Below are 19329 nucleotides of genomic sequence, written 5' to 3'. Positions count from 1 at the left end.
ACAAAGATGTGGAAGGCACTGAAGGGACTCCTGGTGCAGGGCAGACAAGAGCATTTGAATCCCATTGTCTACACCTGTCAGTTTGGGCTTCAACAGGGCCCCAAGGGAAGATGCCCCAGGAACTTCTACAAATGTAAATTTAATTTTCTTTCAGTTTAAGGTGTCATGACACTCTGGAAGGCTAATGAGTTCAACGAAATAAACTGGGTTCACAAAAATCTAAGTAAAATATATACATGTGGAATGATTGTCTATAGTTACATATGAAATAAATATTTAATTCAAGAAATATTTTACTTACACTTGTATAGGCCAAATGTTTTTATTTCAAATGCTTAAATATAAAAAAATTAAGTCCATATTTTAAGGACTGGTGATTTATTATACTTACATTACTATTTAGATATAATATATTTGAAGACAAGAATTGGTAGAGAAATACTGTTTGATTAGATGAATTATAGCTTCAATATCATAAGAATAACTTCATTTTGGTTATGTAGACTTTTAAACCAGTGAAATGCACAGTTTTAGTAATCAAGAGTTTTAGAAATAATGGTATTTAAAAATTTTTAGTAAAGCAAAGTATTTTTTTCTCAAGCCAGTAAAACTATTTCCTGGTTCTGTTAGTAAGAAAGAAATTTGCCAGCTTCTTTCCATTATAATTTTTTATTTTCCAAATCAAGCATTGAACCATACTCAAGAAATTTCAGCTAAAGTACATGTTTTTCCAGGGAGGTCCCCTACCAAAATAATTTTGGATTAATTGTACCTTCTTTATTCTTTATAAGTTTTCAAAATTTAGTCATTAGTTTTAAGTGTGCACAGTTTCACAAAATGATATGTACTAAAGAGAATAAGCTGAGTTATACAGCACATTGGGAACACTGGTATTCATGTTAGAAATGTTTGGCTATGACACATATTTGGAAGAAAAGTTTCTAAGCTCTGGAAACTGGGCTTTGCATATAGCATTAGAATTATATTGCTAGAAAAAATGAGTGCTCTGCTTTTAATAGCTTTTGAATTTGAATATTAGGGTTACTTAGTAAAAGGTTAGGTGCACAATTACAGTTGAGAAGTCTAAGCCATGGCCTTGTGAATATACTGAAGTCAAAGGAAAAATTGTCAGAGTGGTGATTTCAATCTGCTTTCTTTTTTTTCTCCTCCTTTTATATTTATTATATTTGTGTTTTAATTTTACACATCAGCCATGGGTTCCCCTGTCCTCCCCCTTCAACCTCACCCCCACCTTCTCCCCAGCTTCTCCCCTCCATTCCCATCTCCTCCAGGGCCAAGACTCTCCTGGGGATTCAATTCAACCTGGTGGATTCAATACAGGTAGGTCCAGTCCCCTCCTTCCACGCTGAGCAAAGTGTCCCTGTGTAAGCCCCAGGTTCCAAACAGCCAGCTCATGCACTAAGGACAGGTCTGGGTCCCACTGCCTGGGTGCCTCACAAATAGTTCAAGCTATTCAACTGTCTCACTTATCCAGAGGGCCTGCTCCAGTTGGGGGCTCCACAGCTTTTGGTTCATACTTCATGTGTTTCCATTAGTTTGGCTATTTGTCCCTGTGCTTTTTCCAATCTTGGTCTCAACAATTCACAAGGGCATTTGCTCAGCTATGTTCATATCAGAATTGTTTGCAATAGCCAGAACCTGGAAACAACCTAGATGCCCTTCAACTGAAGAATGGACAAAGAAAATGTGGTACATATACACAATGGAGTACTCCTCAGCAGAGAAAAATAATGACATCATGAGGTTTGCAGGCAAATGGATGGATCTAGAAAAAAATCATCCTGAGTGAGGTAACCCAGACTCAGAAGGACAAGCATGGTATGTACTCACTCATAGTAGGATACTAGAAGTAAAACAAAGATGACTAGACTGCTACACAACTCCAGGGAGGCTACCTATAAAACGGGACCCTAGGAAAGACACAGGGATCGCCCAATGGCAGAGAAATGGATGAGATCTACATGAACAACCTGGACGACAGTGGGAGTAATGAAGGGCAAGGTTTGAGGGAAAGAGAGCTTAGGGGATCAGTCTGCTTTCTAAAGAGAACTCTGAACAGCTTTCGTCATGCTTTAGAGAGGCAAATGTCAGTTCCTGTCAGTAGAGTCCGTTTTCACTGTTTGGGACAGGATGGTGTTTAGGGAATCAGGTCTACCCAAAACCAACAGGATGAGATGGAAAGGTCAATTCTCTGACACATGTGAAAAATGTGCACAGTTTACAAAAGTTTTAACATTTCTGCCATGTGGTGGTCTCCTTTAATCTCAGCACTCAGGAGGCAGAGGCAGGCAGATCTTTGTGAGTTCAAGGCCACTCTGGTCTACAGAGTGAGTTCTAGGACAGCCAAGACTACAGAGAAACCCTGCCTTGAAAACAAACAAATCAAAACAATAACAACAAAAAATTGTTAACATTTTGAACAAGACATTTTAAAGTTCATTCAGAAGCATAAAAATGAGAGAAATATAGGTTAAAGAGTGCTCGTAGAAAGTTCCTGGGAGCTCTGTATATTATTAATGACTACAAATTAAAATGAAATGTCCAATCTCACAGCATTCCTTCAGGAAATTAGGCCTAGAAATTAGTATATATATTCAAATTTCCAACTGATTAAAGTTCCTAAAAAATAAAACAACAGCAAAAGTATTAATGGATAATAAAAGCTATGGGGGGATACCTATTTGATATCAGATTAAACTATGCCTTCCCCAGAAGTATAAATCAAGGCAAACATGACATTCACAAAGCATCTTATAGACACAATTCCATAGAATAAAACCATAAATGTCACAAAGTTTCTTCCTTTTATATGAAACCCATTTCTAATCCATGCTATTATTCATCAATAAGTAAGAAAGGAACATTTCATAAATATATCAGATAGAATACTCATACATTAGGAATTGTAAGCATATTGAGGTGTTTTAAGTGCACATTAAAATAAAAATATAAAAAATTCCTATTAGTTTATTAGGTGCAGGACTTTTATTAATACTCTAAAATGGTTACCAAGATCTTTTTTTTTTTTTTTTAAGAGACCTATTTGTCAAAATGTAGAGCTGAGCAATGTTCATCTCCACTTGGAAGGTTTAACTTCTGGAATTTAAGTAATAAGAGCTCTGATTAAAGTGATTTTAAGAAGAATTTTTTTCTGAAAATTCATGTATAAAATAAAATTTGGTAATAACCCAGTGAGAACAATATGAAGCAGACTCCACAAAACCTGTTACCTTGCTCCAGATTAGAGTGTGGTCTCTTAGTTTACACCTGTGCATGTAATAGTTCTCATGATCAAAGATTACTACAAAATGTTTATTGATTTTGTGTACCTATCTTGTTCATAGTCATTTTTTAGATTGTAGAAACATGATTCTACCTTACATTTTCAGTAGCCTGTTTCTAATTTTTCACACCCACATGATAATTGTGCCTGCTTTTCACTTTATGTTGTGGATCGAAATCCTTGCTTGACATGTCAGAGGAGCCACAGAGGCATCCATCAGTACTTCCCATCCAGGCTGGCATCAGTACCTTAAGAACAACTTAATATTAGTTTCATGTAGTGTTTCCTATGTTCTAGGAAATTCTGAAGGAGACTTAGTGATTTTCCTAACAGGCATTGCAACTTTTCATAAGTTACTTTCATTTAGTAGGTAACAAGAGGAGAATGTATATGAAATTTGGATAAACAAATTATCTCCATTATTTTCCATCTTAAAGTAAGAAAAGTAAGACAAAAAACATCGTATGTGAAACTATATGATAAAAAACTACACACTAGTACACTGCAGATCATGCACCTATACACTGTTTTAAACATGTTTGCATTCTACCCATCTCCAAGAACTCTAGATTTCTTGTTATCAGTGGGAACTTTTACTTTCAATAAAATTTGTAAGACCCTGATATATTAGCAGTCGAATGCAGAGATTTCTGGTTGAAAGTGAGACAGAGGATCTAGAAACCCTCCCCTTTCCATTCCTCATAAAAAGTTGTTCATAAAACCTGCTGTTATATCACACACATTTCTAAGAACACTATTAGTATACAAAATGGTCTCATAAAAGCCATTTTGATTGTTTTAGCTTCCAATAGTTCTTATTTATTCTTTCTCATATGCCATGTATGTTTTCTGCAGCTCTCTTCTCATCTAGCACCTCTAAGGTAGTTATACTGGTTTTGGAGTTTATACCTCACCTGGGATAACTGTGATGTGACAATTGGAAGCTTGTCTTCAGTGGCCTTCTGTTACTTTCAGAGTATTTGATTCTAGGAACATATTGACCTTTCCTCAAGTTTTGAAATCTGCTTAAAGAATAAATCACTTTTTCTCCTTGGGGAACAATTAAGTTCCCAACTTTACTTCCCCCTCTTTCATATCTTTGAAGTTATCAGCTTGATAACACAATATTTTGTCTTGTAGTTTGTTTCGGTTTGGTTTCTCTCACCACCGTGATAAAGAGATCATGACCAAGAGTTATTTTAAAGTTTAATTCTCATGCCATATGCCATCACTCAGGGAAGTCAGGGCAGGGACACAAGCAGGAGCTGTTGCAGAGGCCATGGAGGGGTACAGCTTCCTGGGTTGCTCCCCATGGTTGTGTTCAGTCTGCTTTCTCATAGAACCCAGGACCTTTGGGCTAGGTCTTCCCACATTGGTCATTAATTAAGACAATGCCCCAGCAACTTGCCAATAAGCTAATATGATGGAAGCATTTTTTTTCAACTGAAGTTTCTTTTGCCCAGATGAGTCTGGCTTGTGTCAAGTTGAAAAAAAAAATAATTAGGACCCTTAATTTCAGTACCAAATTTCTGGCAGATGACTAAGTGATCGATGTCTCCATTTGTCTTAGATAAGGTTATTATTGATATGATGAAACACAATGATCAAAAGCCTGGAGAAAAAAGGGGGAACAAAGGGTTTATTTTGCTTACACTTTCATATTGCTGTTCATCATCAAAGGAAGTCAGGACAGAACTTATAGAGCGCTGGAACCTCAAGGCAGGAGCTGATGCAGAGGCCATGGAGGGGTGCTGCTTACTGGTTTGCTCATCATGGCTCGCTCAGCTTGCTTTCATATCGAACCCAGGACCATCCGCACATGGATGGCACCACTACCCTCTTCCATGAATCACTAATTGTAAAAAAACCGTAGTGGCTCACGTACAACCCAGTCTTATGGAGGCATTTTCGTAATTGAGGTCCCCTCCTCTCAGATGGCTAGAACTTGTCTCAAGTTGGCCTAAAACCAGCCAGCACACCATTAGATCCTTATTTTTCTTTTGTGCCCTTTTGTAGCATTACCTGCATCTAACTTGAATTGACATGTAATTATATATGAACACTCTAAAACAAACAATAAAAAATACATATCCATCCATCTACTTACTCATGTACTCTCTCTCCATTTTGATCCATATGTACACAGCATCTAGAGCTCAAAAAAATATATTCAGAAAGAATATGCTACCACAATATCTGCTTCACATTTCTGAGTTTCAGACTTTTGTACAATTCCTCTAATCCCCAGTTTCTTAAATTGTAAACTTTCAGACTAGTGTATATAATCCCTTCATTGGCAGAACTGTAAAATTTTAAATTTTCATTTCCTGTCTGTTATCTTATTTGTCCAGAGCTTATGGTTTTCATAATCTGACTTCCATTTCAATCAGGTTATTTTCAAGCTGCTTTCTATTGTTGATGTTCAATTACAAAATTATTTGGATATCCAACCTCTTTTGAAAAACACCTTCAAGATTAATTAGCATTCGTCTGTGTACCCTGATCAGTTTTTTGGGTAGAATGTTGATGAAGGCTCCGAACCTTCTGGAAAGATGTCCCTAGTAGTCACCAGAGTTATTCCCAGCAACATTAGTCATAATTCAAACTTACAAGTGCTCATTCAAAAAAAAAAATACACCAATTTCTATGAGTTACTGTTCACTTTCTAAATACTCTTTCCTTTTCTAAGGATAAAATACCTAGAAGGGTTTGAAACTAGTGATACTCTCCCAAATCCTCCAAGTTTTTGATACATTATTTTGAAGTCACCACACACACACACACACACACACACACACACACACACACACGAGGTTCCTTTGGATATGCTGTTCATTTCTTTGCCATTCAGCAAAAATTAGCAGCAGTTGGCAACCTCTCAGTCTTCGGATGCCTACCATAACAATTTCCATACTCACTGGGTGTGGCACGTGGCTGAGTTCCCAGCTCCTGGGAGGAGGAAACAGGATCACAGTTTCAGGTCATCCTTGCCTGCAGAGTGAGAAGCTGTCTCAACTGTGGCTCCCCATAGGAAACAAAAGTGTTAAGGACCAACTCTGTGGTAGCCTTCTGCTGGTTATGGTGAGTTCAAATGGCTTTAGGATTTGTCTTGTCCTTGTGGTTCTTCAATGACTCTTCTGCATCCAGTAATGGTTCAGCTTCTTAAAAGTAATTTCAGTTTCCCGGGCTGTTCCTGTCTTTTGCTTCCTTTTCAACCATTTCATGCACTTATAAGAATCTTTCACATCACTGATACAGCATAAGGAGTTATTCACAGTTTTTTAATTCCAACGTGGTTCACCCATGTTCCTATAAATCTCATAACTGATGAGTATCTGAAGCTGTTTCAAGAGATCTTGCCTAACACAACTTTGAAATGATTTCAAATGTAGTTCTGACCCATTTCTTTTATTGAATGTGGAGCTCAGAAACGCAGTTCTGGTTATTACTGGATAAATGTCTAATGTCATTTCAAACTTAAATGCTCAGAGAATGAATCTTCTTTCTCCCTAACCTGCTTCTTTCCTGTCTTTGATCTCAATTATTAGCAGCAACATCACACAATGTCTCAGAAACCTTGGAGTCCTTCATGACACCTCTATTAATTCACTGCTTATGAATCTGATTAAGCAGTAAAGGCTTCGGTTCTGCCTCCAGATTAGAAACTATAACCTTTCATTTCTTAGCATCACCACTACCATCACAATGGTCCTGTAGAGGGAACAACAGCCAGGGTCTCCTAGCTAGTGCCTCTGCTTTTATTCCTTTCTCTTATAATTTGTTTCCTGCACAGCAGCCAGAGAGTATCTTTGAAAACATGTTAATCGCATTCACTTTCTTGTCAAAATCATTCAATGGTTCAGTAGTGCCCTGAAAGTAAAAGAGAAACAATGTACCACAGTTTTGAAGAACTGATTTCTATCCTTCCCCTAGCCTTGTCTCTCCTTGCTTCGCTTGCTTCTCTACTACTGTGCCTCTGGCACGCCCAGTGCAGTCCTCTGTTGGGGTCTTTTCTGAGGCCGTTACCTCAGCTTTTCTTAAGACTGGCCCCTTTCCATCAGCCAGGGATTGGCTCAAAAGGAAGTATTCCAGAAAAATCTTGTTTCCTCACTGGCCAAAATATTGAGCCTTTCCCCATGCTCTTGATCCCAGTTACTGTTACTTATGGCAGTTGTTGGTATCAGGACTAACATTCTTACTGTCTTACTTTCATATTTTCAGTGTTATGGCAAGAACCTAGTCTGACTTCATGGGTAGCTGGTGCCAGCTGACTTTGGGACAGAGAAGTCCTCAGGTCAGAGCTGTGATAGTTAGACTACACAGATGTCTCCCACTCTGCCCACTCTTAGGTAAAACCAGTTAAAGTGCCCTGTAAACTTAGGAACAACATTCCCACCCTGCTTACTCAGACAGTATTCTGTAGCATCAACCCAGAGAGTTTTCTAGAACAGTGAATGAAAATATGTAGTTGGGGATTTCAAGATTCCGTTACTGGCACACAATACAACTCTGTAGAAAACCACCTTCCATTGTCCTGGACCAGAAGAGAAGCATTATTCAAGACCAGAGAAACAAACAAACAAAAATAAAAAGCAAAATAAAAGTAACGCACTGCAAATGAAAACATGCAGAATGGTTTGTGTGTGCTTGTGCAAGTAGGAGAACACAATGGGGAAGCCAGTGTGAGAGGGAGGCTTGGCAAGAGGGAGCCCCTTCAGAATTGATCAAGAATTCTCAGAAGGCGGTCTGATGACTATCATTGCAGCCTGTTAAGTCTACACACTCAAAGAACACATCCTGGTAGAAGGCCAGCGGTAGAATCAGGAGGTAAGGGCTGGGAAGCACCTCTTTTTACCCAGCCAACAGTATGATCATATCAAAATTAGTGCAGACTGACCAGTCTATGGGGGCTGCGTGGGTGCGAGTGTGGGGCTGGAACCACCCCTAGAAAGCCCGTTTTAGGTTGGCAGAAGAGGAAACCAATTTCGAAGAGGCTGCAACACAGAAGTTCAAACACAAAGTAGAAAGCAAGAGCCCTCTTCAGACCTTGGTCTTGCCTGCCCTTAAGGAGATGGTGGGTGGAGCAGGTGGACTTGATGTAAAGGGTGCATCTCATAGACGGTTAGAAAAGGTTTTTAATACTGACTGCCTACCCATTAACAAACTCGAGGGCTCCCAGAGAGAGTCCAACCGAAGTGGGCTCTGCCAGCCTGGCGTGCCTGGGTGCACCCAAAGTCGCCTGGCTGGTGGAAGTGCGTAGTGTGGGAGCGCTGGGAAGAGGTGGCCAGGACTGCCCTGAATGGGCGGGTCCGGCGGCGCTCGGGTCTGCAGAGTGGGCCAGGGCGGCTGCGGCGCGCAGGGGGCGGCTCCCCGCTGGGCTCCGATTCCCCTTGTCAGCTCGCCGGCGCCGCCCTCGCCCCGCCCCGCCCCGCCGGCGCCGGCCGCGCGGACCCGCCGTGGTCCCCGGAGCCGAGCGCGCCGCGGCGGCTGGAGCTGGGCGCCTCCCCCGCGCTGCCGCGCACCCGCCCGCTCGCCCGCCCGCCCGCCGGCCCGGGGCTCCGCTCGGCCATCTTCGCCGCTCCCGCCCTCGCCTGCCCCGGCGGCGCGCCGACTTTCCCGGAAAGTTTGCTGGTTCCTCTCGGCCGTCGCAGGCAGCGTCGCCGCGTTCCACGTCTGCCAAACTTTGGGGGCTCACTCGCGCGATGAGCGCCCCTCAGCTGCTGCGGCCGCCCAGCCCGCTGCTGCCCGCTGCGGCCGCCGTGGCCGCCGCCGCCGCCGCGCTGGTCCCCGGGTCCGGGCCCGCGCCCTTCCCGGCGCCCGGGGCGGCCCCGGCGGGGGGCATCTCGTTCCATCTGCAGATCGGCCTGAGCCGCGAGCCGGTGCTGCTGCTGCAGGACTCGTCTGGCGACTACAGCCTGGCGCACGTCCGCGAGATGGCTTGCTCCATCGTGGACCAGAAGGTAAGGTGCCCCGGGCCCGCCAACTTTGCAGCCGGCCTTGGCCGCGCCGTGCAGCCTGGCGATGGCCGGGGCTGCATGCCCTCACCCTAGGCACTGCTCTCCGTGCCGCGCAATGCTCCCGGGACTGATCTCCAGCCCGTCTTCGCTGGTACGTCTGCTTCTTCTCCTCCTTTACCTCCTTTCCTCCGGTGACAGTCAAGGAATCTTGCACTTTTCTCCTCGTGCTCGGGCGTTATCGACTCTTTGCTCTGGACCAGAGCCTACCAGGTGCTAGATCTGCTTTCCAGCGTCAGAGTTCCCTTGGGACAGCCCAGCACATTTCAGTACTGTTCCCTTCTACTCCATCCTCTTGGAGCTCTAATTGATGCTGAGGAGTTCAGGGTGTGACCTGGACGCCGGGGGACTTCTCACCTGTCAATAGTGCTTTTAAGAAAGGGTTGATTGAGCAGGCCAGCTGTGAAAGCAACTTAGCACTTAGTGAACCACTACCCAAGTCCTCCCTGAATTTAGTACCACCTCCGTGTGAGCTTAGAAACATTTTCCAACAATAAAACCTGAAATTTACAGTCTTTCTGTAAATCTGGCTTCATTTTCCATGCACTGATCTTGGAACACTGGAGTAGTGAGGGTCGAGGGTTCCAGGAACACCCGGTACTGGCTTTGGTCTTAAGTTTGAGGCTGGGGGACTCTGGATAGCGGCCACCAGAGTGGTTGGGGAGAGGCCCATAAAGACGGGCTAGGCCACCCATCACTATTTCCAGTGAACTTTTGAATTTAGGTTATCTCTGTAGCCGCCCAGAAGGATACTTCATGGAAAGAGGCTGTTGAATGTAGGGGGGGGGGCGTAGGGGGAGAGGAAAGGCCCCTGGCGCCACTCCTCACAGGGCTCTGGGGGAGGGGAGAGAGAGAGAGAGAGAGAGAGAGAGAGAGAGAGAGAGAGAGAGAGAGAGAGAGAGAGAGAGAAAAAGGGTGCTGAATTTCAACCCCTGAGGACTGACTGGCTACTTCTCACCTTTTAATGAATAGTCAAGAGCAGATTTTCTTAAACTGTTTGGGACAAAGTGTGCTAAAGTTTTTGAGCAGTGTAAATAGTGGCTGTGAGCACTGAGATCCTAGGGAAGAGCTCCTGGGGAGCAGTCACTAATCCAGGAAGTGAAAATTCTAGAGGCCAGACTCAAGTAACAGTGAGTGCCTTGAAGTTTTGTTAATTAAAAGGAGTGAACTTTTATGTCATGTAATTGAACTGTTTGCAGCTTCCTTGAAGTCTAAAGATGGTACTGAGTCCAGTCCCCCCTGTTCCTTGAGACTGGGAATAAACAAGTACTCTAGGCTCTGACTGCCGTAAATAGTTGTGTTAGGACACCTACTAGTTAGTTAAAAAGCACTGCCACACAAGCATACACACCACATGTAATGACATTTCACACAAAGCTGATTCGATTCCATAAAATCTTTAACAGTCAATTCTAAAGAAAATCATAGAGTGGGCTAGATTCATATGGACTAACTTTGACCCATATATAAACTAACTCTTCGTCTGTCTCTGTCTCTCTCCTTGATGAAGTTTTGAATGGGGAACAACATGCATGGTTTTGGGTTGTGGTTTTGGCTGGGGAGTGAATTCCAGTTGACTTAGGGTGCTGCTACCTGGAGAGGATTATCAGTCCCTGGGGAGAGGTGTATGCAGGAGGACATATGGGATGCATCAGGCTGGAACATCATCAGTGGGATGTGTAGGGAAGGTTCACTTGAGGGGGGGAAGCCTTGAGATGATTAGACAGTTACATTGTGAAAAACTCAGTCATCTTCCCAAGAGAGATAACCATGCCAGGCATTTCTGAAGTGCACATTACTGGTGCAGGGTGTCTCAGAATGGCAAAAATGTTGCCCCAGAAAGAAAACTGGAGGACAGTCAGGAGCGACTTAGACATGGCCCAGACAGGGGGAGAGCTGCAGGAAGGCTGGAAGAGAAGCGTTTTAGTCCCACTGGTGCTTTCCACGAGCATGAGTCCTTCCCTTACTGTGTTTATTCTGTGGCTTCTTGCCAAAAGAAAAGTTTGAAAAGTTTTCCCAGGGTCGCAGGTTTATTTATTTATTTATTTATTTATTTATTTATTTATTTATTTATTTTAAGATGGTTAGGGCAAGGTGAGAGATTTTGAAATGTGAATTTTTGTGTTTTGTATATCCAGAATATTATAAGTAAAATATACTAGGTAAAGGGTCTAGACAGTGTATCTTTTCAGTTATTCTATCATCTATCCAACTAGATATCAATCACCTGTTATCTGTATCTGTCACCTATTATCATCTGCTGTCCCTCCATCTATTTATATAAATTATGTAACTATCAATCACCTATCTACCTATACATCATTTATTATCTATGTGTCTTCTATATCTGTTTTGTGATATGCTATTTTCCCAGGCAGAGGGAAATTTAGAGGGCTCTATGCTGGGTGACAGCAGGAGTGGGCAGCTTGCTAGTGTGGATTTTTAAGGAAGTGTGTGTGGGGAGACTTTGTTGCTGTTTTGTTTTGTTTTGTTTTGTGTTTTCTTCTATACTTTATGAAGACACTAACTGTGAGAAAGGATGGATAGACAGACAGAGACAGAGACTGAGAAAAAGAAAGAGAATGATGAATGAGAGAATACTAATATTAAAATGGATGTTTGGGGTAGCTGGGTTTCAAGTCATTTGCAGTTTAGCATTCAGGCTTTTAAAGAGAAGGGTCTCTTCATTTTCATATTCCTTCCCATTTACTGCTTCAATATCAGGAGTCTTTTCAACCTAGTCTATGTGCAGAAGCCCCTGAGTACTGAGAGAGATGTCCCTAGCTTAACTCATTGGAAGTGTTAGCTGACAAGTCAGTAGATTTCAAGTGTTAGTCATGGGACTTCTCTGTGGGATGAATACCTGAGGTGGACAGGGCTAAATAGGAGAGCTGCTATGGCTGGGAAACTTGGCTGGAAGTTATTATTGATATGTAGAACTTAACAATATAATTTTTCCTCAGTTTGTAGGTTTAGAAAATATCAGATATGTGTTCATTCGTGAAGAAATGAGATAGTAATTCAACAGAAATTCTGTTAAGGTGTTATATCCTAATCATTTACTGAGTTATAAAAGTTACTAATTTTTTAAAATCTGATAGTTTAGAGTACTCTGAGATGATCTCTTTTGTTGCATGGAAGAATGTATGAATATATAAGATGTTATTAGCTCTGTATTTTTGGGAAGCTGAGCTTTTTTATTCATTTAATGTCTTTACTTTGTATGCGCATAGCATTTGAACTGGGTTATATATAAAGATCTGTTCTTCAATCAGTATTCACGATTTCTCTTTTCACTTTGAGACCCTTTTACTTCCTCCTGTCAAAGGAATGTTGACTACATAAGATGAGAAGGAATTGTTGTGAGGCAAGTATCAGCATCTCAGAGGATGCCTTAGTTTGGATTCATAGCAGGCTGTGTACCTACCTTAGCATGCATGTACACACAGGTGCACCCCTACATTTAGGCATTCACAAAGGGCATTCAGTGAGTGATGTACAATTCAATTATGTGGCTTCCTGTTCATTTGGGTTATATCTTATTAAAAAGACAGCTAGTGTTCCCCTCTTGGGCACCCTTACTTAGCATGATACCATTTGGAAGACACCTGACCTAAATTTTACTTTTAACACTGGTCTTTATGACTAAGGAAACTAAAGTGTGACCTTTTAAGTGGAAAACAGCTACCAAAGTAACAATGTTATTGCCTTGGTTTGATAGTATCATTACTTTGCTTGTCATTGTTCCACATTCTTAATTGTATATTGTTTTCTTAACAGTTGTTGTGTCCCTTTTAACCGCTATAGTTAATTTTAGCCACTCCACTTTTACACAGATTGAAAAAGCTAGAAGTAATTAGCTGGTGGATCACCCCAGGGTGTGGAGACAACAAAAACCTTTTAAACTAATGATAGTCTTTGGTGTATATTTTTATTCTAATTTTATTTTTGGACATAATGTATACATAATTTCTGATTCAATGATAAAGTCTAGAATTTGACATTTTAATAGGTGATTGTTAAAAAAACCATAATAACATGCATTTCCAATTTAATGTTTATTTTCAAGCTTAGTAGCATATGTACAAGGATTTCCTTGGGGTTATATAGTATATTGTGACATAAATGCCATGTACAGGTTAAGTATTCTTTATACAAAATTCTTGGGACCAGAAGAGTTTGGGACTTTGGGTTCTTCTGGATGTTGTAGTATTTATAACACAAATAATGAGATATATCTGAGAATAAACCCATGCTTCAACACACATTTATATTTTATTTATACTTTTAGGATTTCAATTCATTTTGACTGGTAATTGCATAGGGACAGGTGTGTAATTTTCTTGTTTTAACATGTTGGTGCTCAAAAAGTTTCACTTAGAAGATTTTGGATTAGGGATGCTCAGCCTGTGTGCACAGTGTTTATGTGTAATGTATACAAGTGTGTAATGAATTCATAATACTTTTGAAGCATAAATAAAGAGCTGGTTATTTAGGTACAGCTTACAGATACTGAGGTATTGTTTTATACTTAATACTGTGAACATCAAGATGGAGGGTTTCCATCATATTCTGTCTCCACAGCAGGCAGCAGCCACATTGCTTTGTATCTCTGTGTTAATACAAAGATACCTCAACCTTCTCTCACAGGAGTAAACTGTCACAGATTTCACAGGAAGAATTTCCTTTGAAATTCTGGCATGGAAAACAGCCTTACAGGCTTTATGTTTGGAAGAGCTGGACAATATATGAATTAATGTAGGCCATTAGATTCAAGTTCAAGATATTTTAAAGAACATGGTTGTAGTGTGTACAGGGTTTGTGGCTACATGGATTAGAGTAGAAAATTACTCTATTTAATTTAAAACTTTCCCAGTAATACCATACTTAATGACAGTTAAGTTGTGCTCAGTTTTATGTCAACTTGTCACAAGCAAGAGGTATTTGGGAAGAAGGACTGTCAATCGAGAAAAGATCCAACTGTAGGCAAGCCGATAGGGTATTTTCTTAATTAGTTATTGATCAGGGAGGGCCCAGCCCATTATGTGTGGTGCCACTGCTGGACTGTTCTATAAGAAAACAGGCTGAGCAAGCCAGTAAGCAGAACCCCTCCATGGCCTCTGCATCAGCTCCTGCTTCGAGGTTCCTGCCTTGCGTGAGTTCCTTACCTGACTGTCTTCTCTGATGGACTGTGATATGGAAGTGTAAGCTGTAATAAACCCTTTCCTCCCCAAATTGCTTTTGGTAATGGTGCTTTATCATAGTATTAGAAACTGTACAACGCTGGTCTTATCAAACTTATTCTATAACTATTAAGGAAGATTCCAAACTTTATTTTGCCAGTCATTATTACTTCCTCCCCAAGATTATTACATATAAGTTTTTATCATTTTACTCATGGATTTAAATGAACTTATTAGACAATGTAAAAAGTGTGTAGGTTTATGAATGCATGATCATAAGCTCTAAAACATTGCTTTGTGTGTGAAGATAATATGTGCAAAGTGTTAAAGATCACTGCCTGGTGAGTTTGTGTACAGTAGATGCTGTTGTCAATCATCTGAAGTTCCCAATATACACTGTTATCTTGCTAGCAAAAGACATGTATAAGTAAAGTTGCAGTGTTAATCAGAGTATGTCTGTAGGTCTCAGCAATATCATCCATGGTCTATTACAGGGCAAATATTAGAAACTACTCTACTTTGAATGAGCTGCTCAAGTGTCATCCTTTCTCAAAGACTAATATATTCACACTGTGCATCTAAGTCAAAACAAACCAGATCAAAACAAACTGCATTTGCAGGTAAACATAAAGCACCCACAGCAGGAAATTACTACTGTAATCCACATAGCATGGCTGAGCTCAAATTGCATTAAAGATAGAGAAGATGCAGTCCAGGTGGAGTTGATATTGTGAGAGACCTTCCTTCCTTCCTACTTCCTTCCTTCCTTCCTTCCTTCCTTCCTTCCTTCCTTCCTTCCTTCCTCCTCCCTCCCTCCCTCCCTCCCTCCCTCCCTCCCTCCCTCCTTTCCTCCCTCCCTCTCCCTCCTTTCTTTCTTCCTCCCTCCCTCCCTGCCTTCCTTCCTTCCTTTCAGGACAGGGTTTCTCTGTGTAACAGCTCTGGCTGTCCTGGAACTTGCTCTGTAGATCAGGTTGGCCTGGAACTCACAAAGATCTTCCTGTCTCTGCCTCCTGAGTGGTAGGATTAAAGGCTTACACCACCAAGCCTGGCTTAGTGTTTGTTTTTAATGTGTTGGGAATAGTAGTCACCTTGGTTCATGTGAGCAATAATCACAAGTAGAAGTAAAAGTGTAGGATGCTGTTAAAGGTACCTACTTATCTTTAAATTTTGTCAGCATTATTCTACAGTAGAATTTGGAAAACTGGCTTTCATTTTCTTGAATGGTGCAGGATGTTACACAAAATAACCTAAAGAGGACATGATGGCATGGTCTTTCTTCTAATGACAGGGCTTATAAACTAAGAAGATGATTGGCTCACTTAGAGACAAAGTAGTTCTCATCTATAAAAATATGTGAAAATTTCCCTACAAATTCTTCTGATATTAGTAAACAAATATTTTTGTGTCATTAAAACCCTGTAATGAAATGACCTCTTGAAGTTACTTGGCAAAAGAAAACCCTACATCATGCTGTTTCTGACTTTACAGGTCTCACCTTAAAAACAAATGATGAAATAAACAATTTCCTGAATTATGTGGGCAACACATAGTTATAGAATATCATGTTTGAATAGATAGAAAGGTAAAAAAAAAATGATGTCAATAGACTGTATCCTCAGCAACAATTAACCTGTCCAGATGCAGTTTCCTGTTCAGAAGTTTCTCCTAAAGTTGCAAAAGATTTTATTTGGTTGAAGCTAGACAGTTGATACAGCAGCTTAACAGTGTTGGCAAATACGCAGCTTAGATTTTAAAATATGCAATCATTCAAGAATTTTGTTCAACTTATTTTGGTGAAAAAGAGAAAAAAATTCACCCGTTCCTGGTACACTGGCATCTGTTCTGACTAAAGCACTGACTGATGGGAAATTTGTTGAATTTACTGCTTGTATTTAGGCACAATTTCAAGAATTTCCAAGTGTTTCCTCCTTAATTGTCAGTGGCCACTTTTTTCATGTGTATCATAAAGTGGTTGAAAAGAATGAATGCGATAATGAAGATGTTAGTGAAAAGTTTGAATGTGCTTGACAAATTGCATTTCTAATAATGTGAGGCTCTGTAGACAAGTGTTATCTTGTTCATAAAAGAAGCATATACACTGTTAGTTGGAATTTTCTATAACTTATGTTGGAAAAAATTAAAGTTCTTATATATGTTTGTGTATTCACATATATATGAGGGATACATACATTATATATACATACATATATATATGTATATATATACATATAAATATATATCCCTCATTGGTTCCACTAGTTGGAAGTGCAGTCAATATTAAGTCTTGGGACCACTGAAGCCTGCTTTGGTGTACAATTTTCTTAAAGTTTATTTTGATAATTTTTTTCCTGTACCCAGTGCCTCCACAGATGCTGAGTTAAAAGAATAACAAGATTGTTTATTTGGATAATGTAAATATCTTACTGTCATCTTTGACTTTCTCAATTACTTTGTACCATATGAATTCTGCTTAGGAATTGGTATTCATATAGGCTTTGTGAGAAAACATTAACATTGTTTTTCATGACGCCCTCTGACAAAGCTGGGGATGGGTGGTGGGGAGGAAGGAATGATATGTAGTTATAAAGGTGGAAATAAACAGTCCATATTAAATATCAAAAACCTGAGAGAGGAAGCATTGAGGGGTTGCCATTTCTTCATTCACCAAGTGTCCTAGTCTCTGAGCAGGTGACCACCAAGACCTAGTGTTACTGACATCTCAAAAGACATTTATAGCTGTTTTTGCATGTATATGCAGTGAGGGCTGAAGCATGTGGGCCATCATGTGTGCCTACAGGTCATAGTAAAACCTCTACTGTCTATTTTCACCTTCCAGCTTGTTTGACCTTACATTTCTTGTTCTTCACCATGATGTGCATCAGGCCAGCTGGCCATGAACTTCTGGGGATTCTCCATAAGAGCACTGGGTTTGTAGATGCATGCTATCACACTTGGCTTTCTGTGGGCTCTGGGGCTCTATCTACTGAGACATCTTCCCTGTCCAGATATTTAGTGCCTACTTAGGAAAATTGCACATGTGATGCTCAGTTTTGCCTTTATTAGGGTCATCCTAAGTCAGTAGTTTTGGTATCATTTGTTACATAAACATTTGATATTTGATGGATCTCAGTTTTGAAATGCCTTCCTAAGCTGAATTCCCTGCAGTAGAGGTGATCTTGCAAAAGTTCCCTCCTCACCCACCTTTGTAAAGGTATAATTGAGAAATAATAGTTGAACAATGTTAGGTTTTGATTTGTTCATATATCATGAGATGATTGAATTAAGATAATTATGGGGTCCATAAACTCATATAGTTTGCTTCTTGGTGATAAGAATCACCATCTGTCCTCAGTAATTTTCAGGCATAATCTGTAGTTTCACTGTGTCTTAGATCTTCATAATTTCCTCATCCTGATTAATGGAAACTTTGTTTCCTTTGATGACTTTCTACTCATTCCCTCACACCCTCAGCCCTAACTACCACTCCTATACCTCTTTCTGCTTCTATGAGTTCAGCTTTTCATAATTCAGCATGCATGTATGATGAGTAGGGTTTTGTTTTTCTGTGCGTAGCTCTTTTCACTTAGTTCATATCCTCCAGGTTCATCCATGTTGTTGAAAATTGTATGACTTCCTTCTAAGAATTAATGGTCTTACATGTACTACTCCACCTCGTGTGTGTGTGTGTGTGTGTGTGTGTGTGTGTGTGTGTGTGTGTGTGTGAGAGAGAGAGAGAGAGAGAGAGAGAGAGAGAGAGAGAGAGAGAGAGAGAGAGAGATTTTCCTCTGACATACTGATTTCATTTCCTTTGGATACACACCTGGGTTTTATTCTTATTTCTTTATGAATGTTTGTACAATTTTCAGTTGCTTTACTGATTAATGTCCCACCAACAGTGTATTTGGGACCATGCCCACATTCTTACCAACACTTGTTTATCTTGTCTTTTTGATAGTATCTATTCCAATCGGTTTGAGGTGATACAGTCTGAGTTTACACTTCCCTGGTGGTTACATAATAAACATTTTGTTCATATATCTGTCAATCCTCTGTATGTTCTCTTTTGCCTACGTTTTAGAGGTTGTTTTCTTGTTACTGAGTTATTTGAGTTCCTTCTGTGTTTGGGCCTAATCCTTCTTCATTGAGATGACCAATTAGATGTTTAATCCCTTTTAATTGTTGTAATGCCATGTAATCTGCATCAATATGTTATCTTTTAGTTCTGTGTTTTTTTTTTGTGTGTGTGTGTGTGTATATGTGTGTGTGTGTGTGTGTGTGTGTGTGTGTGTGTGTGTGTGTCTCACTGGTGACCCATTTGACATTTATCTTTTTTTTTTTTTAAATCATTGCAGAGCCACGAGATCTGGTTTAATGTTTCATTGTCCTTTGGCTCTACTTTTTAGTGTTGCTCTTAAAGATGGAGGGAGGAATTGCTTGCTGTTGCAGAAGACAAGACCATCCAAATCCTATGGAACTACAGCCATTCCTTCTTGTAGTTGCTACTTAGCTTTCCTTCCAATCATCAGGCTCCTCGTGCATAAAATGGGGGTAGAACCCCCTCAAAGGCTATTAGCACTTGAAAGGTATGAAATGAGGTGTGTCTGTAAAGCCCCCGATGCTTATTTAGAGCTCCATCAAACAATATATTATTCTTTTATTTAAAATTTCCCTTTATTCAACTTTAATAACTTCTCCTTTAGATTTGTTATGATCATGGCCTGGTTTACTGCATTTTTTCATCTGTCATTGTAAAGCTCCTATTGTGTTTTGTTACTTAACTATATATTGGAGGCATTTGGAAATGCATGACACATCCTGACAGTGGAAA

At 40.4% G+C, this 19329-nt stretch overlaps 1 protein-coding gene across 3 annotated transcripts in view; it reads left to right on the top strand.

Annotated features, from left to right (window-relative positions):
- The first annotated feature begins 8740 nt into the window (after nt 1-8740).
- The window catches only part of Prkd1 (protein kinase D1), a 325536-nt gene continuing 314947 nt past the window's right edge, over nt 8741-19329 (top strand). For 2 of the 3 annotated variants that reach the window (XM_036206037.1, XM_036206036.1), the window contains exon 1: nt 8741-9264. In XM_036206037.1, the coding sequence (XP_036061930.1) occupies nt 9007-9264 (258 nt within the window). In that variant the 5' untranslated portion in view covers nt 8741-9006. The other variant, XM_036206038.1, reaches the window with a different exon arrangement.

The sequence above is a fragment of the Onychomys torridus genome, chromosome 14 (assembly GCF_903995425.1).
Source record: "Onychomys torridus chromosome 14, mOncTor1.1, whole genome shotgun sequence".
Lineage (NCBI taxonomy): Eukaryota > Metazoa > Chordata > Mammalia > Rodentia > Cricetidae > Onychomys > Onychomys torridus.
Note: the sequence above shows the minus strand (reverse complement) of the source record. Positions and strands in the feature narration are given on the sequence as shown.